Source organism: Lepidochelys kempii, chromosome 1 (genome assembly GCF_965140265.1).
Source record: "Lepidochelys kempii isolate rLepKem1 chromosome 1, rLepKem1.hap2, whole genome shotgun sequence".
In the NCBI taxonomy this organism is placed as follows: Eukaryota; Metazoa; Chordata; order Testudines; family Cheloniidae; genus Lepidochelys; species Lepidochelys kempii.
The window spans coordinates 44,766,305-44,789,069 of NC_133256.1; the positions used below are offsets into that span (position 1 = coordinate 44,766,305).

General features: G+C 38.8%; 1 protein-coding gene across 7 annotated transcripts in view; it reads left to right on the plus strand.

The window, feature by feature from the left end:
- Positions 1–22,765, plus strand: part of PAN3 (poly(A) specific ribonuclease subunit PAN3) — a 120,379-nt gene that overhangs the window by 39,667 nt on the left and 57,947 nt on the right. For 6 of the 7 annotated variants that reach the window (XR_012158470.1, XM_073340697.1, XM_073340702.1 and 3 more), the window contains one exon: positions 17,821–17,982. The exons of the other annotated variant lie outside the window; for it this stretch is intronic. Coding sequence is in view for 5 of the 6 variants with exons in the window: in XM_073340697.1 (XP_073196798.1) it covers positions 17,821–17,982 (162 nt within the window). In the remaining variant the exon portion in view is untranslated. The remainder of the gene's footprint in view (positions 1–17,820; positions 17,983–22,765) is intronic. 7 annotated transcript variants of the gene reach the window in all.

Genomic DNA, 22,765 nt, shown 5'->3' on the forward strand with positions numbered 1-22,765 from the left:
CTACATGAGCATTAATTTCCCCCAAGTGAGTGGTACGCTGTCTTGCAAGCACGCTACTTCAGCATGCTTGTGCTTTCTCCTGTAGCTCTAACCATGTACTGAAAGTTGTGGGTTCTTTGCATAGTTCCTGCAGGTAAGGATTGAAATGAAAGCTACCATAATTGGCCCACCAAATAAGTGTTCCTTGAAATAAAATGATGTTACAGATTGTCTATTTCCTAATATTGGATATAGTTTGGCATTATGAATTGTCCCTGTTCCTTAATGCCAGCTGTCACGCTCTAACAGCTTGCTTTAAATGCTGCATATAATCTTACACTTTTCACTACTTGCTGAAAGTGGTGAGAATGAAAATATACACACAACAATAAAAATTAAATATGTAGAAGGAGCATATCATCATGTATAGGTATACTATAAGGCCAACTGGCTACGGTGCTATATGTTGTTTAATTGACCTACCTATAATTAATCTCATTTGTCCAGGCTGGTAATGTAATGTTTCAAATACAAAGCAAAACCTGAAATAGCTATAAATTCCTAGCTTGTTCCTGTTTTTCCATGAATAATCAAAGCTCTAAACCCATAGTCACAAAAATGGTATCTTTGACAGAAAGAGTGGCTTATGCAAACTGACTCATAATTCACTTTTACAACTAATTTAGCACTTCTGTTAATTGGAATACAAACTGGAAACCTCTGAAATGTTACTAATTGAGTATACATTGTAGCTGCTACTTCTTAATGTCGATTCATGAAGAAGAAGGTTATCCATTGACTTCAGTCTGCAGAGAATACAAATGCAGATGGCTATGGATTTGTTTTCTAAATACTGTTAATATTCTGAAATGCATATTTTTGTATTATTGGGGTTTGTGTAGCTTGCAGTTCATGTCAACGGGTCACCTGTAAGGTGAATTGCAGAGCTTTTGACAGTTTGAAATATATTGATTTGGGATATTAAATGGTTTGTATAGACCTGAGTTCATATGCACTTACAATTTGAACATAGCTATTTGAAAAAATCTCTTTACTTGCCAAGAACCCAAGTTGAGGGTTTTGTTTTTGTCCTGAAAGCGCTTAAAAACAGTTGTCTAAAACCAGCATTTCCTGCATTATCACTGACTTGGAAGACAAATATAACACCCTGAATAGGGTCTTGGTAAGTGAGTAAAGGAGAAATTGCTTTTCAGGTATTTTGTTTAAAAGTTAGCAATTTGGAATCTTAAAATACTCAACTATTTAAAAAAGCTTTGCATCTTACCTCTCCGAAAGAGGGATGTTTGAGTAGTATTGAATTCATAAAGTTTTCTGTAAAAGATTTATTAAATAGCTGACTTCGACAAGGAAATTCAGAGTTTATTCCGTCTGAAAAAAATCTTATTGTGCCTAGATATTGCTGATCATATGATCCTATCAGAGTCCTCAGAACAGTGGGTGATCCTATACTACTTATGAGCTGCAATACTTGGTTACAACAAAGTAAGTTAAGGATGGACTTGGTAACCTTAACTATGAATTTCCTTGCTTTTTGTGTAGGCAGACAGTGTTTGGAAGTATAGGTTTGTGTGCTTGGGGCTATTTGAGGTGCTTATAATATTTAGGGCGTTAAAAACATTATATGTTTTTAAACATCTTGTAATCAGTCAGCTACAGATTGGCTTTAAAAAAATTAACCCAACTTCTTAATTTTACATGAACAGTCTAAAAATTACCTTCAAATGGCCTTTGATAAATGCATTCTTGGAACTGTAAAATCTTTCCTTTCACCCATCAAATAATTATTAGAATGCTGCACTACAATTTTAAGTTACAGTAAATCTAAGAATACAAATTTAAGAAATTTTACAGGATACTGAAAAGGAAAAATTCATATGAGCTGAACACTTCTGTGGGTGCAGTCTATGTGGTGGTTCTGACAACCCTAAACCTCTCTGAATGTCATAACCCTAAATGCAATTAGGTAGCTACTTGAAAATTTCTTATGGCAATTTTTCTCTTACAAACTACGTACACAAATAATAAATTTGTGGTGCATGATAACAAGAGCCGGGATATTCAATATTAGATTAACACTCTGTCCTTAACTTAATGCTGTTGTACCTTTTTTGTCATCTTCCAAAATGCATAATACCAGTTGCTAAGGATGGAGTGTCATCCTGAACTTGGATTCCTTGGAGTTTAACATTTTGTCTCAACATTAATATATTGAAATACTTTCTTTTTAGAAAGATTATATTTTAAATTAGCATAAATTATTATTTCTCTCAGCCTGGAAAAGCTCTTTGGATTAATTCTGGTTCCTTTGGTAATTGGTTTTGATAGCTCATAAAATATGTATGGTATAATTGATTGTAATCACCGATGCTAAGGGGATGGCACTTTTATAGGTTTAAAGAAAAACGCATAGTGACATTTTTATGTAAACTGGTTCTGAGACTGTTACCACCAATCCAGACTTATGGTTACCACTTACCTTCACCAGTCAGCCTGGAAGGTCCACAAATACCATTCTTTGCTTTTTTATTTATTTGTTCATACCTTCAAACCCACTGGAACTGAACTGTCCTCAATGGTTCCCAATAATTTTCTTGGTTTTATTTCCACTTTTGAATGGCTCTTTATCTGAGTCAGAACTAGAGAAGATCTCTATGGGTACATCTACATTGTGCTAAAAGATCTGTGGCATGGCTGCCGCTGGCTCGGGTCAGCTGACTTGGGCTTGAGGGGCTATAAAATTGCAAGGTAGGTGTTCAGACTTGGGCTGGAGCCCAGGCTATGAGACCCTGGAAGGGGGTTGGGTCTTGGAGCCCGGGCCCCAGCCCAAGCTCAGATGTTTACATTGTGATTTATAGCCCCAGAGCTTGAACCCCGCAAGCTCGAGTCAGTTGACCTGAGCTCTGAGACTCAGTACTGTGGGTTATTTTTATTGCTGTGTAGATATACCCTGCGGAAGTGATAATTGTTCATGTGATGACAGCTGTTGGTACAGTGGTTGGAATGAGGGAACCATCCTGTGATTCCGTTTGGCCATGCTATTGGGATGTTTCTGTGCTGCTTGTACTAGTCTCTCTACATATGCCACAAGCTGTATAACAAGAGTTCTAGTCCTTCAGAATCTCTCTTCACTGGCCCTGGATGACTAGAAGTTAGGAACAAAAGATTTTCTCCAAATTGGACTGAACAGTGGAAGATATTGGAGAGGTTATCTGGATTGAGATTCATCAGAAACAAACTACTTATTCAAATTTGGTGCATCTTCGTGCTTAGCTAGTCTATTAGAGTATTCTTTACATGAAGAGGTGAACTTTGCCTAAACCATTCCAGATTTCCTCTGGAATATTTGTGTCTCCCAGAACAAGACCTAATTTCCACTTTAGTCCTGCTCATGCCATGTTTCTACAGTTGCTGACAGCAGTAGTGTATTTTGGCACCTTCTGTTCTTACTGTGTTCTATACAGCTTTCCACTAGTATGTGTACACTGCCTTGAAACCATTAGTGACTCAGTCTTGCAGGGTGCTGAACACTCTGGCTCCAACCCAGCAAAACACTTAGTCACATGCTTAACTTGAAGCAGTGACTTCAGTCGTATTTAAATGGGACTAAGGACTTATCATGTGGTTAAAGATAATACATACCAACATCCTCTGCTGAATTGGGGCCAGCACCTTGAGGCATTGAGTCGTTCCGTAGCAAGCACTCACCTGGGAATTCTCTTTATCTTTTTTCAGCTAAAAAAAATAAACTCCTCTCATTTTGTTCTTTGTCATATAAACTCATTTCTTAAACTGTAAAACTTAGTTGACTGATATGAAATTAAATAGAATTCCATACAAAGTCTATTAAGCACTCAAAAGTGAAGTTTCAACAAGCAACCTTTGCTCTGCTATCTTGTGCATATGTATTACAGTAGTCTTTGAGATCACATACTATACGTAAAGTAGCATTTCTTCTATAATTCAATTTTTTCCATTTTTACCTTAGTTAACTGTCATCATGGATCTGTTCCTTCTCTGTGTTGTTCCAGTTTTATGCATGTGTTCTTTTTTGAATCCACTTATACTTTTGGCCAACACCACATCCCACGGCAATGAGTTCCAAGCTTAGTGGTGAGTTGTTTCCTCTTGTTTGTATTAAGCCTACTGCCTGTTACTTTTATCGGGTGACCCTAGGTTTTTATGTTGTGTGAAAGGGTAAATAACGCTTTTCTATTCACCTTTTTCCTCACCATTCAGGATTTTATGGACCTCTGTTACTTCACCCCCACAGTTTCTTTTCTGAGCTGAGCAGCTCTAAACTTTAGTCTTTCCTTGTATGGAAGCTGTTCCATTCCCTTAGTCATCTTTGTTGCTCTTCCCTGAACCTTTTCCAGTTCCACTATATCCTTTTTGAGACAGGGCAACCACAGCTAGACACAGAATTGATTCTGTGGGTGCACCACGCATTCATAAGTGGCATTATGACATTTTCTGTATTATTTCTTTACCTTCCGTAATAATTCCTGTCATATTGTTAGCCTTTTTGACTGCTGTTGCGCGTTGAATGGAAGTTTTCAGAGAATTATCCACAGTGATTCCAAGATCGTTTTTGGTTGGTAATAGCTAATTTAGAACCTCTCGGATATCTTAACTCGGGTTAAGATAATATTAAGAATGTATTATGTTCCCAACAAACTATCAAGAATTAATGAAAATTGGTTTCCTCTTTTGCTGGGAAAAATGCAATGAAAAGGACACACTATTATGTAGGTAGTGTAATGCACTGAAACATCTTCCTTTTGGCCACTACTAAAACAAGCCATAATTCTTCAATTTACAGCATATAGACATGGGGGACTATGTGCTTGTCACCGTTATAGGACTAGCTGCATCTCTGTTCCCATTCTTGTCTGAGTCTCCCCATCTTCCCCCCAGGTATAAGGGCTCTTGTCCTTCCCTGTCTTGGAATGGAATTTTGCAGTGCTTCCACTCTTAGATTGGGATACCCATGTATTCAACCAAGTATTACCATGCAAAGTTCACAGACCTGTGACCAGTGAGATTGACCAACTTCTTTAAATCCAAATATTTTATTCAGCGGTAGGAACAAAACTTTAGAGATAAAGATTTCAAAACCGCCTACGTGCATATTTAATCTCCTCTAATCTTGTGCTTCTCTGCAAGCTAAGTAAGATGTTTCTCTCTTGAGTTACAGGTAGGTAATCTGGTTTTAAATTGAACAGAGACAAAACCGGACATGGTTTTGTTCAGTATCTGACAGGGGAATGCTGTTTTGAAGAGCACACTATGCAACTCTTCTGGCCCGATCTCGCACACATGGTGCATGCGAGATCACACTGGTGGTTGCAGGGCAGCGTCCTCCCGTGCACCCTGCATGCCGACAGGGGCGGGCTCACTCCATTCCCACAACTACTGGAATGTCCAGTATTCTGAGAATGTGAGAGTGGCCACCCTAATTACAGTAAAAGAACAGAACCAACTTGCATTCTTGTAAAGGCAAGGTGGATGAGATAATATCTTCTATTCGACCAACTTCTGTTGGTGAAAGAAACAGGCTTTTGAGCTACGCAAAGCACTTCTTCAGCATTCTTGTAGAAAGTCAACTCTCCTTCTCTCTGTGTCTCTGGCCCCAATTACCACATTGCTCAATGTTCTTTGGTACGGGGATGTGGTGTGATGTCTTCCCCAAGTCAGTCAGCAAGTCTGAACCAGAAGGAGAGAAAAGTCACTCTAGGAGAATATTCCCATCCATGTTCCATTGTTCAGACAGTGAAATCCATTCAGCCTTAATGGTTTGCAGTCACTGGTCTTATGACTGTATGTAACCACGTGGGAGTGTGTTGAAACTGTCTGCTCCCCTCTGACATCCTAACACACCATCTCAGAAATCCAGTACATAAACCACATTTAGGGGTAGATCAGTACTCATTACCAAGCAACCCCACATTTGTGTCATCACTCATTGTAATTTTCAGGATTGTGGGGCTACAGAGAAGACTTCAGATCATTACTGGACTAAACTTTTCTTTTAAACATGAAGTTTACATTGTGCAATTATACCATACTTTTGCAATAATAAAATGTTGTTGTTAAACAGTTACGCAATCACTTGCTTGTTTCTATAAAGGTTATTGCACAAATGTGGAAACAAGATTATCCTCCAACAAAGAGTTAGAATAAAGTTTTTCTTTACTGTGGAGAAACTGACTTATTTACTACAAGGCGTGTATCAAGACTGCTGTGCTATTTGGTCTCCTTTTTACAGTGTTATGGAACTCTGTTATTCAGTTTTCAGTTGTTCAGTAGAGTTCCACAGAATTGATATTTACTAATTAACAGACCTGACTTGATATTTTCTTTCTTCTTGTGTAAGTGTGGTGTGTTCTTAAATACTTTTTTTTATTCAGGTTTAATTTGATTTATGGGTAGGTGGGCACCCTACATTATTTCATGAAGCTAAACTATTTCAAAATTACATTTACTTATAGAAAGTTTCAGAAACTGATGACGTGTATAAGTTCATCAAGATAAAATGCTTATTCCTCTAACTATATGAAAGAACAAACTTCTAGCTCTCATCTTAACTAGTAACTTAAAAAATATCTTATTGCTTGTTTTGTTATTTATACCTAAATAAAGTCAGTATATCTTATGACTGGAGTAACTTTAATAACTTAGTCTTTCTGTGAGACATACCTTAGGAAAAGGATAATTTAATAGGTTTGTCCGCACTCATCAGCTACATATCTTTGCTACCAGGCACACAGTCTTCTATAGCTACAATTCAAGGGCTGAGGTAATTAAACCTCAAAGCAACTTTGCTGTACATCTAGATGGCTATTGTGTATTTGCAAGATTTCTCTTATACCTATGTTAGGTCTAATACATATGTAGTGTGCTGTGTAAGAATGACTTGCTATGAACTCTTCATATGTCTGTAATGGAACATGAAGAGGGAAAGATCTTGTAGCCTTCCATACATGATATAAGATACTACACTTGTATTTAAAATGGCAGGAAGAATGTCATCATTGAGGAAGAGCTACTGTATAGAGATGCATGAACACGGGGCGGAGTAAAGGTTGCATATGAATCCTTAACCTTATTATTCCCTGCATTTTGAGTGCTTCATTATGCATCTTTAACTTTTTCAAAATTTTTATATATAATATTCTAGGGTTTTTAAAACGAAAACCCAAATTTCACTTTCCTAGACGTCTAAAGTCTACTTTCTTATTAAAAAAAACATATAATTGTATGTGTAAATTCCGTTATCTGGAACTGTTTGGTTACACACCGCCATAATGCTGTGTTCTGTGCACTATAAGACATCATAAAAGAGGCCCTTAAACTTAAGAAATTTACAGCTTAGTAATGCACTTTTTGCCTCCCTCAGCTATGGAGTTCCCAAGGTATGTTTCTAAGCATGGTTCTTTGCTTCAAATCTTAAGCCTTGTCTACACTTAGAAGCTTTGCTCATGCAGCTCTGCCAGCAAGACCAGCAAAAAAGTACTTTTTTGCCAGTATCACTGCATCTACAGTAAGGCTTTTGCCAGCATAGCTATGTAAAAAAATACAAATAAAAGTTTAACAGCACAGTTATATCAGTTAGAGGTTTGATTTTTGAGCATAGACTGACCTAAGAGTGCATCAGCTTTCTCTTACTCCTTTGGAGTTTGTAAGGTCTGCAGGGACTCTTACACTGTGCAGCCACCAGCCAACACTTGCCTGCGCTGTGTTCCTGTGTTGTGAATTGAAACAAAATGCAGAATGTCCTCTTTCAGCAGCATGCACTGTTCACATTTGTAACTCAGATCAAAACCCGTTTTCATGCAGTACTCCAAAGCACATCCCTCGAATGACTGTTATTTCTGTACCAAACTGAAAGTATCAGTAATTTTTTATAATACAAGAACTGTTTTTCACTTGCCCTCAAATAACTCAACCATTTTTTGATCACTTTCCCAAGTCATTTTCAGCCAGTGAAAGTTTCATCTTAAAAGGTGAAAATTTAAGAATGTTATGAGCAAATGAAAATAGGAGTTAGCATTGAAACTTGTATGCAGTCTTAATCCTAGTGACAACATTGTAAATGTCAGCATGCTCCACCTCTGTAACAGATGAGCTCTGAACTGTGTGCTGAAGGTTAAGCGATTCTTCTTCTGGTTTCCCATTGAGGGCAGTTAATTCCAGAGCCTAAGGCCCATTGCTGAAAACCACTGTTTCCAGCCCTCAGAAGTTCAAATATAGGGACGATAGGCAAGAGTGCTTGATTGATTTGAATGGTGTTCGTGGAACATGAAGGGAGAGAGAGAGCTCTTAGAACTAGGATCCAAACCACATTGGCTTTTATGGATCCATATCAGCAACTTGAATTTCACCTGAAAGAGATTGGGAAACAGTGCTGTACCCAGGATGTTCCGGGCCCAGTTAAGACTCAAATATGGGCATCCTTGCCTCCCACCGTCACCTCTCCCCCCAACCCTAAAATCACGTTACATACTCTTACAAAGTCTTCTCTAAAGCAATCTTATTAACTCATCCTAGTCTGTCCACCTTGCTTCTGAGTTCTCTCTATAAATAATTGCCAGATTGCATACCCTTTCCTGCCCCATAGGTGTTCTTAGTGATTTAATTTTAGCTTGCTGAAATTCCTTTGATTAGTTGCCACAGGTAAAAGAAGACAGCAAGATATATGCAATGCTATTTCTGTTATGGATATTCTTATCTAAAGATCTTTTTAGAATGTAACTAAGTAGTTCAGTGGGTGCTTTTGTTTCTAAGTCATCCTTGAAGATTTGCTTGCAAAAACTGGCAGAGAGCTCAGTTTCATTGTCAAAACTCTCAGGGTTTAAAACCACAAGGGTAGCTGCTTGCTAAGTTTTGAGTGTGGCTCTTCAAGTTGTCACTGCTGAGACTTTTCAGTTACTCCTCTTTTAAAAGAAAGCAAACGTTTTTCCCACTTCGTACTTATGCAGTCTATCATCCAGTTGTGTTAATACTGTCTAAAATGGAGTTGAAAACCTTGCATTCAAAACTTTCAAGATCTAATGACCTTTCTTTTCATCCTTTGCAAGTTCATCTGGCATTACTTTCCCCTTTGAGATAGTTTCTCTTTGACCTGTGTGGATAATCCTAATGTTTCAGACTGTGAATCAACAGCTTCCTTACATGCAACAAACCCAGGAGACTATAATTCTGTTAAAGCATCTTGCAGGCCACCAAGTAAACCATTACCCGTTTTAATGTCAAGATCTGAATTCTGCAATTTTTTGCTCACAGCATTAATTTTTGACCAGATGTTTTTGCTGAGATGCAGAATACTAAGAAAACAAAAACCTCTGTGTAATGTTTATTTGCAATCTATCAGTGTCTAAGTACTGGCATAAGATTGTTTGAAGCTTTGATCTTGTCTAGCACATTGCCTCTACCCATGCTGATCATCTTGTGTACTTTGACATTTTAATGTTATGCTAATATGCTTTTTCTACATATCCCAACCACTGGTAGAAATGGAAAACAGAGTATACAATCTTTGAACAATTCCAAAAAAAAAAATAAAACAACTTGGAACAATCATTGCAGCTGCTTCTCCTCCAATAAGATTCAGTGAATGGGTAGCATGTAGGACGAAAGACTCGTTTTGATTTGCCCACTGAATTCAGTTTTGAACAGCATTGTGTGCTACAGCCATTAGCTCTGTTCTCGTTGCTTTGTCCCCTTCAATCAGCTGGATCTAAATAGGTTTTTTTAGCTCTTCTAAATAACTTCCATAATATCCTCCCTAGTTTTGGTGTGGATGTCAATTAAATCTATAACATTCGCAATAACCTTTTGCTCTGTCTTTCAAAACCTCTGCATACATAAACACCTGAGACATTTGTTCCATCAGGAGAGGTCTGAAATGCAATAAAACATAATAGAGACGTAATCAGGTTTATTAACCTTGTAAAAAATAGGCTGCCATACTTTTCTTATGATCCTACTAAAATTCATTTTGAATTCAGTTTCCGTATGTCACCTTTGTGGCACAAGCTTTAATAGCTTTCACACGGTCTTGCAACACACTATCCATACCTTGCAAGCAATTCCAGTAAATGTAAAAAATTACCATTACAAGAAATTGTCTAAGTTCTCGCTTGAACCTCTCAAAGCTTAACATCTCTCACCTAAATACAGCAGAATATCCAAGAGATGAGAGTATTGTGCCACATGCCCTTCTGCATCCTGTAGCAGGTTTACATACCTTTTTCAATTGTGCAGTCCTTTTTCCAGCTGTTCTGCAAGTTCCATCCAGCAAGTGATTTGCCTCTATATATTCCTTCAGATGTTCATGTTGGCATTCTCACTTGCTATAAGGAAAAGTTTGGGTGCACAGTTTTGTGGTTCATAAAGGAAGATGAGGAATTTAGCTGAAAAAGCAAACAAGTAAAATGTAACAAGGAGGCAAGCATCTAACTGTACATTAATGAAGATCACTGGCAATTAACATTAGTAGTATTAGCAAAGACTCACCATTTTAATAGTTGCCTTGTTTTAAATTAACAGGATTGTTTTCTGCAAAAAAAATAGTGAACAGAATCTGTCACTTGTGGCTAAGTAGCCAGATCTACCTTGTCAGAGTTCAAATTCTTCCCCACGCTTTCAATAATCGAACCAATTTCAGCATCCACATCCATAACTATTGCACTAACAAACAGGCAACTTTCTGTCCCAGACTCAAACTCTAGGGCTCAACTATTCAGTGCCAAGCTCTGTGCCAGAATCAGATGTTCCAGCACTCAATGAGCCTGAGAAATCCAAATCAACATCCTCACTAGCTAAGGAAGGTCTAAAAGTGTAAGTAGCAGAAACATCCGATGATTGTTCACCAGGAACATGGCCAAACTTTTCACTTTTCAAGAAACTATGTAGACCACTTGCACTTTTCTGATCTTTTTCAAAGGCCTGCTGCAGCTTGCACTTTTGAGCACCATTTTTGTGCTTGTAGGTATTCATGGTGGAAATCACTGTTGACCATAAGAATTCACCCACCAAGCTCTTCGTGAATGAATTGCTAGCATTGGAATGACTGAGTGTGTGAAAGGTCTAGCTAATATTTCTGTGAAGCTCTGAGAAATTGGGTCAAAGGTCATATGTCTGTGAAACTCAGGGCTAAAACAGGTGAAACTAAGCCAGAGCTCAGGAATGCAGATATAAGGTCAGTTGAGAGCAAGTGACGGAAGCAATTGTAGAAAAGGCTAGGGCACCATGACAGAAGAGAAGAGTGAGAAGTTTAAAAAAAAAAAAGTGGGGGGGCTGAGGCACCTTTATGGTACCAGGTCTGATCCTCTGGAACTGATCCTTTGCACGCCTCTGCTAGGGAAGACATCCCCTTAATAGTTGGCATGCAGGACGAAGGATGGTGCATTCTATAGCAACTCTACTACTAAGTAGTGTTCAATTATAGCTCCATGTGGAACATATTAGTTACTGGTAATGTTCATTTGAAGTGTGTGCTTGTAGTCCAGATAACAAATCATGGTTTACTGAATGAAAATAACATAGTGTTTATGGCTGTCCTGAAGAGAGGAGGAAGGAGGTGTTTTATGGATTGTGGGATAATGAGTTGTTCAGAGCGCTTTTGTGTACTCTAGCAGGTTATGGGTTGTCACATCGTGTTTAATGGTCAGTTTTTAGGAGGCAACACAGGAAAAGCTAGTTCTGTCCCAGTAGACTAACAGCATGGCTCAGTATCTTCAAATTCTTCTTTGGTAGCTCTCCACCACTAATCTCTGCCTAATCTCTGTTGAGGCATAATCTGTTCCCATTCTAGTGTATGTATAAAAATAACCCTTCAAAAATATCTATGTAGAACAAAAATACATATTTGAACTACTTTCCTTGAAATACAATGCTGTCCCAAAATCTGTATTCTCTACCCACTGATAACTGTTGTGTACTGCATCTTCTCTACCCACCATAGTCAAATGTTTCTATGACTGATTTAGACTGTAAGATCCTTGGAACAGGAAGTGTATTACATCTCTAAAATGCTGTGTGCTCATCAATGGTATAATAAATGCATTTCAGAAAATGAGTAAATTCTTTCCACACACAAATAAATGTTATGCTTAGATTTTCCAAAATTACCTATGGAATACGTTTCACAATGGTAGCTGTGATAGTCTGTATCAGCAAAAAAAAATGAGGAGTACTTGTGGCACCCTAGAGACAAACAAATTTATTTGGGCATAAGTCAGTGGCACTGCTATGGGTACCCGCATGACCTCACAGTATGCCAACATTTTTATGGCTGACTTAGAACAACGCTTCCTCAGCTCTCGTTCCCTAACGCCCCTACTCTACTTGTGCTACATTGATGACATCTTCATCATCTGCACCCATGGAAAAGAAGCCCTTGAGAAATTCCACCATGATTTCAACAATTTCCATCCCACCATCAACCTCAGCCTGGACCAGTCCACACAAAAGATCCACTTCCTAGACATTACAGTGCTAATAAGCGATGGTCACATAAACACCACCCTATACCGGAAACCTACTGACCGCTATACTTACCTACATGCCTCCAGCTTTCATCCAGACCACATCACACCATCCATTGTGTACAGCCAAGCTCTAAGATACAACCACATTTGCTCCAACCCCTCAGACAGAGACAAACACCTACAAGATCTCTATCAAGTGTTCTTACAACTAAAGAACAATACCCACCTGCTGAAGTGAAGAAACAGATTGACAGAGCCAGAAGAATACCCAGAAATCACCTACTCCAGACAGGCCCAATAAAGAAAGTAACAGAATGCTACTAGCCATCACCTTCAGCCCCAAACTAAAACCTCTCTAGTGCAACATCAAGGATCTACAACCTATCCTGAAGGATGATCCCTCACTCACATATCTTGGGAGACAGGCCAGTCCTCGCTTACAGACAGCCACCCTCTCCTCCCCAACCTGAAGCAAAAACTCACCAACAGCCACACACCACACAACAAAAACACTAACCCAGGAACCTATCCTTGCAACAAAGCCCGTTGCCGACTCTGTCCACATATCTATTCAAGAGACACTATCATAGGGCCTAATCACATCAGCCACACCCTCAGAGGCTCATTCCCCTGCACATCTACCAAAGTGATATATACCATCATGTGCCAGCAATGCCTCTCTGCCATGTACATTGGCCAAACCGGACAGTCTCTACGCAAAAGAATAAATGGACACAAATCAGATGTCAAGAATTATAACATTCAAAAACCAGTCGGAGAACACTTCAACCTCCCTGGTCACTCAATTTCAGACCTAAAAGTCGCAATTCTCCAACAAAAAACTTCAAAAACAGACTCCAATGAGAAACTGCAGAATTGGAATTAATTTGCAAATTGGACACCATTAACTTAAGCTTGAATAAAGACTGGGAGTGGATGAGTCATTACACAAAGTAAAAACTACTTCCCCATGCTAATTTCAAATACAACAAGCAGTCCATCTAGCAGAATAAAATGGACAAGTTAATAGACTTGCTAGAGTTCTCTGGAACTCTATATTGGATGAATGGGGAGCAAGTAACAGGCTGGCATCGGGAAACGTTTCTAGAGCACATGGTGATTCAAGATTGCTCATCTGTCAGAGTGTTTTGGTGTGAAGACGTTTCTTAGAACTTTCTGATGCTTCTCAAGATTGTTTACCAAGTCAGTATTTAAATGTCAGTTGTCTTCCTAAAACGTACAGACATTATACAGATGTCAAAGTTTACAAAAAGTCTTGCTGAGCAGTTCTTTACCTGATGGAGTCTTTCTTTCAGACAGTCGTCTTTATATTCATCCAAGGGAATTGCCCTTGCATCAAGCAGCTCTTGAGCTGTATTGGGCAGGTTAAATCATACTTCATAGGATGTCATAGCTTCAGAGAAGACATTATCAAGATGACTTGTTTTCCTAGAAGCTTATGAGTGGCTGTTTTGTCCTTGCCTTTGATCCAAGACATAATCTGCTACCTGTGGTAGCAAACAAAATTACAGAGAGTAAGAATATGGCAATCTTGGTTTTCCTGTCCTGACTACTCAGTAGATTTACTAACCTTATCAGCTCTCCCTACAGAAATTCCTTTCTTCCAGTTTCCTATAGATTCGGCTGTACATCCTGACCTGGATGTGCTTTCATTGATGGAATAGTTTGAGGGTGAACTTGGGATATTTAGATGTGAGTTACTCAAAACTTGTATCCAGTCTTTTTATTAAAATGTTGACAGGGCTTTTATGTCTGTCTTACATTGCAGAAGTTCGGGTTCTTGGGTAAAAAAAAATTTTGAGTGACTCAAGCATGTCTGTATGGCATGGCAAGCCAGAGTGAATTTACCACACATCATCTTGCTGCATGCTGACTCTGTGGACACTGCTAAACTGCAGTGAATGTCTAAGGTCTAGTCCACTGTCCAGGACTTCTACTGTGCTGTTGAAGTGCCTATATGGTGAATTATTGCACAGCAAGCTGGTGCGCTGTAGATTCAGACCCTGGCTTGCCATGCAGTAACTCACCATGTAGACAAGCTCTAAGTCAGTTTTGAAAATTGGATATAGGCCGGTGGTTCTCAAACTTTTGTGTTGGTGACCACTTTCACATAGCAAGTCTCTGAGTGTGACCCTCCTTATAAATTAAAAACCCTATATATATATAATTTAACACCATTATAAATGCTGGATGCAAAGCAGGGTTTGGGGTGGAGGCTGACAGCTTGTGACTCCTCAGAATAACCTCGTGACCCCCTGAGGGGTCCCGACCCCCAGTTTGAGAACCCCTGATGTAGGCTGTTAAATCACTTGGGCGCTTTTGAGAATCTTATCTCTAGTGCAAGATCTAAGTTTTATTACATGCAGATGTCTTTTAATTCCTGAGCCTTGTTAGGAACGCTATGAATTAGGGGGATCTTATCAGTCCAGACTGGATTCTATATTGCTTGTAGCATACAACTGGCCTATGGGGGGTGTGTGTGTGTGTGTGTTTTTGGTTGTGACCCCTCATAAAACCTGGATTCAGTTTCAGTGTAGTGCTCTGGAATCTGAATCTAGTTGTAAAGGAAACAGCCTTCCTCTGGTTTAACTGCTTGGCTCAGTTTCTCTTTTGTTTTAGTTTTCCTTTTCAAAATATTTATATTTATAGATCACCTTTCATTTTGAAGGATCCATAAGCCTTTCATAAATATATGTGAGCTTCAACACTGAGGAGAGTGGATGGTTGGGACATAGTACTTGATATAGCAGTGAAGGCCGAGGTGCTAGTTTGGTCAAGGACATTGAGACAAACCCATCATGAAAAATACAGTAAAATTTTCAATATTTATGCAGAGAAAAGACATATTTTGTCTCGCCCAAAAGATCCTGTATTGAGTATACCTTACCAGAAATTCAGACACATTGCTATTTCCAGTCTCCCAAATGGACAACTGATCATTAGCATTACTGTAATGCACTCATACTCAAAATGTGGGGAGACTGTTGTCCTGTCATCACACAGTTTATATATTTCCATTTAGAGACATTGCAGAAGCCACTTACTCTCCTTTTGTACGTCAAGGATTCAAATTACTTGATCTTTAAGCAGCTTTATATCTTTATAACTTGAAGGTCAAAGTTGGGATCCTTCATCTTCTACTCTTAGTTAACTTGAACTATTTTTCTCAGAAGCAAGAATGTGAGGAGGCCAAATGCTGGAATTATTATTCAAGCAAAATGCCAACTGAATTCTGTAGGTATTTAGACTGGCTAAAAGTGTGACTCATAGGTTGTCAGGTGAACCCCCCCATAAACAGAGGCTCCTTTTGCAGCCTTCTGTGATAGTCTGGTTAAACTCATCTTACAGTGTTGGTGGCTTTGCATGAACAGGGGGAATCTCCTTCAATGAAGTTCTCATTTTGTCTAGCAAGGAACAATCTTTACTATGCATGTCCAGTTGTAAGCCGTTCAGTTTCCTAGAGAGACTAGTTACGTAGGTTTCTGCATGAAGGGGAGTAAATTTTTAGTTTATCTCCATCTATACAGGATCACAGTAAAACCTCCCTACATTTGCCAGTTGATACCTATTTCAGTAGATACCCCAAAAGGAAGACTTTTTATGAATAAGGATGAACTCTCTCCATGGTTTTTAAGAGTTCATATTACAAGTATAGAAGGAAGTAACAAAGGGAACCCAGGAGAGTTGATCCATATCCGTGCCATATCTCCTATCCGTGAAGTCATTACACGGGACCATGTATAACAGACATGCTGGTCTGATTCCAGACAGTTTCATATTTCTTCGTGTAACAAGTATTCAGAACGATTTGGGTATTTTAATGTAGAATGACTCTTGCTACAAGCTTGCTTTAGAGAGGAGACTATTGAAAAGTTTACATCCTTCATTCTGTGTGGGTAAAATATTCTAAAATAGATTAGCTGCTCTTTCCCTCCCTTTCATTGTCATGATTTTACCATAGCAGAACATCCTTTGATCATTTTGGAAGTTTAAAGCAGGTTCTTATCAAAATCCTAGACTTCTAACATTCTTCACATTCAGGCGACAACCTATTACCCAAACTAGAAGTCTTCTGAAAGCTGTTTTAGAACTGTTCAGTGACCAGTGTGAGATTTAAGTAATTGGTGGTCTCAATCCAGATCCTAGTGGCCAAGCAGCGCATTAAGACCCGTACTCATAGGTGTGGAAATTTATTCCCCAACTGATTGGTAGCAGCAGTAAAGAAGCCATGTTCTAAGTAAGTCTAAACTCTGAACTGTGTCCCTGCTGGTATTTGCTCTCTAGGCTAGGATACATTGATATGACATCATGGGGAAGTTTGCAGTGCCCTTGTGCTTTGCCTGTTTTTTTGGGTAAAGGGTTTCAGTTTCCAGAGCTCTTTTCATAAAAATTCAATGAAATGCTTTAAAGTCCATCTACTGGTTTTCATAATCAGGGTACTAGGGTTGTCTGTATTGTTGAGTCACAACCACCTTTTGCATGTTTGCTTTTTTAAAAAACGCATGGTTTGCTTTCTTGAGTGACTGGAGTCCATTTCACATATTCTTCCATTATTGTATTTCATGTCTGTCTTCATCTAGGAAGACAGTTGGAATTAGTCTTCTGACTATTAATTTGGACAGGTGGAAGACCTTTTGTCTAGTTCCATGAGTTCTGTTGTAAATGGCTTCAAAATTGTCTTATGTTTTGAAATTTCCTTTAAGGCCCCATTCTTTTTTTCTTTCAAGAAAGAGCTGTGGCAGCCTTGAACGTAAATATTTGTTTTGCCTTTGAATGTTTTTTCATTAAGCTGATTTCCTGTTGCTTGATGGATGCCTTTGACCCTTCCCAAGGAAAGTGTCGGAGTTCAGTATCATGATGTGGTTGAAGGTATGTGCTAGAGGAATATAGGTTGGAAGGTACCATGGGTCTCTGTCTAAAACCTCTGCACTTGTTCTGCCGCAACAGTGTCTGCTTTGTGGGATAAAAACAGGGAGTGTCAATGGAAGAGTTTTGCAAAACATAATTTTTCATTTTTATGAAATTCACCAAACTGTATGCACAGACTTCAGTGGCTGACTTCTGTTGCAATGGTTTGCTTACAAATACTCTACCTCTGCCTTAGTTGTTTTCCTTTCCTTTCCAAGGCATTGTTAGTTAGAGCCTCATAGTCGGGATTGAAGGGCAACAGTCTCAGATAAATTTTACTTGCAAATTGTTTCCTATTCCACCAATCCAGAGATCATCCTGAGATGTTCTACCTATTTTAGCTTAGTTCTAGACTGAGGGATGTTAGGAGTGGCCTGGTTTCTCTCCTTCTTTTTCGTAGCCAAGGAAGTATCGACTGGGGATGCTGGAGGAGAGGATAGTTCCGGTGGGATCAAAGGCACGAAAATCAAAGAACGCTATTGGCTGTCTGGCTGACAGGTGTAAAACAGGAGTACCCATCAATATGGTTTGGTGGAACAGAGTCACAGAAAACAATTTTCAGGTAAAATTACTTTTTACTAGTCACTTTTCAGTATCTTGGATGCTTTATTTTACATTTTAAAAAAAATGTTGGAAACAGTTACTCAAAGCAGGGGTTGAAATTGGGCCAGAAGCTCAAACAATAAAATAAGTGTAGTTGCCCCCAGGACAAATGCTCTCTGGCATTTTATTGTCTGTCCCCGCTCCCATTCAGAGGTTTGGTTTTGTTTGTTTGTTTACTGTTCTAATTTGTGGAGGAGATAACAGACTTGCATTCTTTCTAACCTATTAAAATAAGACACCATACTTTACATTTCTGAGTGAGGTACATTTCTGATGGAAAGAATTTCGTTATATCCATCGCAAACATCTAATATTGTAGGCTTTTTTGCATTGAATATTAAAGTAGAAAAGTTTAAATGCACAAAAGTCAGAAAACTTCACAATTTAACTTTGCTATTTGAACCTTCTAAATTTCCTGGCTGTCTTGTGCATTTAAATTGTCAAATTCAACATTGTATTAATAGTTCCTCCTCTTCTTCTTCCCCCCCATCCCCCCCGAATTACCATCAACTCAGTTTTTAAGAGAGGAGAGATTGTGCAGTGTTGAAGGTTATGATTGTATAAACTTGATAAAGTTAGAACTGAAAAGAGGTACTTAGAATGGAATGATCGTATTAACCTTAACTATTGTGTTGTAACTAGAGTTACCACCTGGTTGGTATTTGACCAGCCTGGCTTTTTTATGAATTTGCCAGTAAAATAATTTAATCTGACAGTTTTTTTAATGTAGAACTAAAGATTTCCATTATTATCACAATACACTAGGATATCTAATGTTAAAAGTTTGTGTCCAGCTAAAAATGCTGCAGTGTTGCCACTTACACAGTTTAAGTAAGAAAATGATGTTATCATTCTTATCTGTGTGTTATCTCGCTAGATACTCAAGTTGCTCTTGAAGAGGCCAGTGTTACTGAGTTGCCTTGTGGTTGTGGAGGGCGAGGGGTGCCATTTTTTTGTATTTCAGAAGTGGTAACCCTAGGTGTAATTCCTATTGCTTAAAACTTCCGTAACACTTGCGATTAATGTTTGCTCTGAGAACAGTCTTCTACCTCACAGTGGTGTTGAGGTATTATTTTCCTATTTGAGTTAGAAAGATAAAGGTTAAATGACTTGCTTAAGGCATGCAGTGAATCAGTGGTAGAGGTGGAATTAGAACTCTGAAGCTCTCAGGCTTTTGTTCAATATATCACTCTGTTTTGTGACTCGTAGGGGCACAAACCGCACATAATTCACTAGGGGCCACCTGCTAGGTGAGAGGAAGAGGGGGAATGGCAGAATTCCCATCCCCAAACTCAACAGGGAAAGGCAAGGAAGGAGTTGCCCGCTCTTTCTCCCTCCTGCTCCTGCAGTTGCCACCTCTTCTCCTTTTCCATTGTAATTTAGTTTGGGATTTTCATCTGGTCCATTTGCCCAGCTCTAGAGTAAGAAAGCTAAAAATGCTATGGGGGAGGCAGTGGACTAGAAACCTAAATATTCAGGCCTCCTCCTTGCCACCCTTCTCTTCTAAGTTTTTCCCTCCTGAATTGTAAAGGAGTGAGGTTCTTTGGTCCTAGTAGTGCCCCCAGGTCTTTGAGTTTAAATTGGCAATAGGCTGGGACTGCAGTGTGGGTCAAGGGGCTTGGAAGGGCAGAGGAACAATATCCCATAAATCCAAGTTCCTTACTACACATAGCCAGGGCCAGTGCAACAGTCGGTTATTAATGTGGCACATAAGACGTGAGGCTGTGTATTCTACAGTGTGCTTTCCTGCTTGAAGATACTTTCTTTGAGAGAGAGAAAGAGCGAGAGCACTCTTTGTGGATGACGAAGGGAAGACTATTCCAGGTGTAGAGGGCAGAATACATGAATCAGAGCAGGAAGATGAGACAAAAGGAGTTGTATGGTGAAAAGCATAGGGAAGGAAAGAGAAAAATGGAGAGATGAGCAGAGACTTTAGGTGAGAGCAAAATTGTATAGGGCCTTCTAGGTGGAGAATGAAAAGCTGAATTTCAGCTTTGGTTGAATTCTATAACAAGATTGTTCCTTATATATGTTGAAGTTCTAGTGAGTTTTTGTGAGGGTGACTTTGAAAGTACCGATATTAAACTTTTCTGTTTTAACACAAGGGGGAGAAGAGAAAATTATTCTTAAAAAAATAGAAACTAACTGTTAAATCACAAATAGGCAATAGTAATTGGGCAAGTTTGGTTCCTGAAATTACCTTTAAATTAACATGTTGAAACTGAGATTTCAAGTTGACTGTGTCCTAATTCAGCATGTCCATAATCCACAAATAAGGTTGATGCCTTACCAACATTTTGAAGATATGTAGTTCAAAAATAGCTTTTCTGGTCTGAAAATAGTGTAGGATGATTAAACAGTAGTGACTAGGGAGGGCATTTAGTGGTTACTGGAGGTGTTGAAAGCCTGTGCTGAAGCTAAAGTTCTTATCTTAGCCTCTTAAGTCCCTGGAAGAACTCAGCCTCAAGTCATAATTGCTAATATAATTTATGAAAATATAATATACCGTTAAGGTGACTTGTACATTCAAATGGACATAGGGGTTTATTTGCAGGTTTTTCTTATCTGTTGAAGATCTATAACTAATACAAACCAGGATTCCAGCTTAACATTCCAATAACTTTTCATTTTGGTATTCTTAAAGTTCACATACTCATTTGAATGTACAGCCATTGAAATACCTGATTCGGATTGTGGAAACAGGATTAAATTTATTTGAAAGGTGCAACATAAGTGCTATCTTTAATATGTTGCTATGGTCAGAAAAGCAGCTGAAAGAGGACAGAAACTATTTAATATGGTCATGAATACACAAGGGTCAGATCAATTTTATGTTAGTGGCAGTAAGCTTATGCTACTTCTTACAGCTGTAAGCATTGCACAGTCAACACTGTTGTGCAGAAAGTGAGCTGGATTCTATTCAATTTTGTGCTTCAAAAGGTTACTAAATTCCTTTTCAGGACTAAATTCTACCCTCAGTTACAAAACATCCATGGCTACTTCAGTTCTGTCCCTTGTGTGTATGCAGAAAGTAGGGTGTATTATTACATGATCACACAACACGCATGCAGTAATATGAAATACTGTGTAAAATGGTAAGAAAAGGTTCAGTTTAAACATACAGCTCAACATACCTGTAACTGTTTTTTGGGGGGAGGAGCAATACTATAATTCATGGTAAGAGTGATCTGCAGAAGAAATGGGTAGAATCCATTTAATTTAGGAGAGATGTGTTGTTTGTTTCTATTAAACAGCCTAAACAGGCATTCTGCACAAATGGGGTGGTGGGGAGAGGTTTGTTTTTAATGTCCCTTGCAACCTCCAGTCTCAGGCTGGCTGCTCTGATGTTCCAGAGTGTTTAATTCTCAGATGTCATAATTATCAAAAAACTCAAATGGAATAGCAAGCACCTGCATAGGGACTTGGGTAAGTGAGGTTCATTATTGGGTACACCTGTCTGTTTTTAAAGATTACTTGGAATATAAAAACCATTTTGAAAAGCATGCCATAAAGGGAGATAACTGCCTCGAATAGCATGGGTACAGTGTAATGGAGTTCTTTCCGAACAGTGACCTTAAAGGATTATTCAGTTTGGGATGTTTGAACAGATCAGCATGAATTTGGAGGTGGTGGGTAGGAGTAGTAGTAATAATAATAAAAAAGATCAAAAAGGCTTTACTTCAGATTTTTAACAAGGTAAGTACATTCGACCGCATACTTCTGAAATAAATGGAATCTATATCTGCTTTGATCTGATAGGATTTGTGCATGGAGCTAATATAGCCATGCAGTACACCAGCCACAGCCTTTTAAAGGCACAACCCATATTTCTACAGCTGTTTTTACTATGCATACAGGAGACAAATTTGTTAAAGTATTCCTTTTGAACAATGTAGTTTTTTACTACCTGCTGCAATAGATTTGATTTAAATTAAATGTTGTCTCCCTTCTGGCCTGGTGCAGTAGGCTGTAACTGACTTCTTGGTGCAGAAAGTGAGGTGGTAGCACCAGAATGTTCTCATGTTCACACCGCACCATGCTATATTTATCAGTCTGCTAGGGGGGAAATCTACAGTGTTCATTAACGACAACATATGTGTACATTTTACATTCAGTTAAGTTTCTGTTGAACGCTGTTTCTGTGTCCCCACTTTAGACTTTTGAAACTGGCCTTTGTCATAGAAAATCTGACACACACAAAATCCTCATTTATTGTCTGAACTATTTTACAGCTAGTCAGAATAAAGCATTAGAAAATACACAGTTGGGAACTATTCTGCACTAGCAGGGGGATGGACAATATGAGAGGAATGGTCTTGAGGATAAGACATTGGCCAGGAGCTCTGGATTCAGTTTTCTGCTCTGCTACCTATTGGACAAATCACTTAAATGGTGGTGTTGGCTTACTTTTAGTGCTTGATTGAAATTTCAGAACTACAGCCAGTACTTCATGGGTTTGTTTGTTTTTTAAAAGTCACACTGTTCCATTACTTTATCCATACTCTTTGAGCAGCAGACATCCCTTGTAGATGATCATAATGGTCCCTTCAGGCCTTAAAGTCTGAGTCTGTTAGGTTCTCTAAATATATTCAGTAAATGGCTTTGTGAATCTTTTCTTCTACCTTCCTGTCACTGTTCAAGGAAACTGCATCTGCATGCCCTCTACCCCTGCTTCCCCCTCCTCCCTGGTCCATTAAGGGCATCCACTGTAGACTCCTGGCTCCTCAGCCATCACCTCTCCT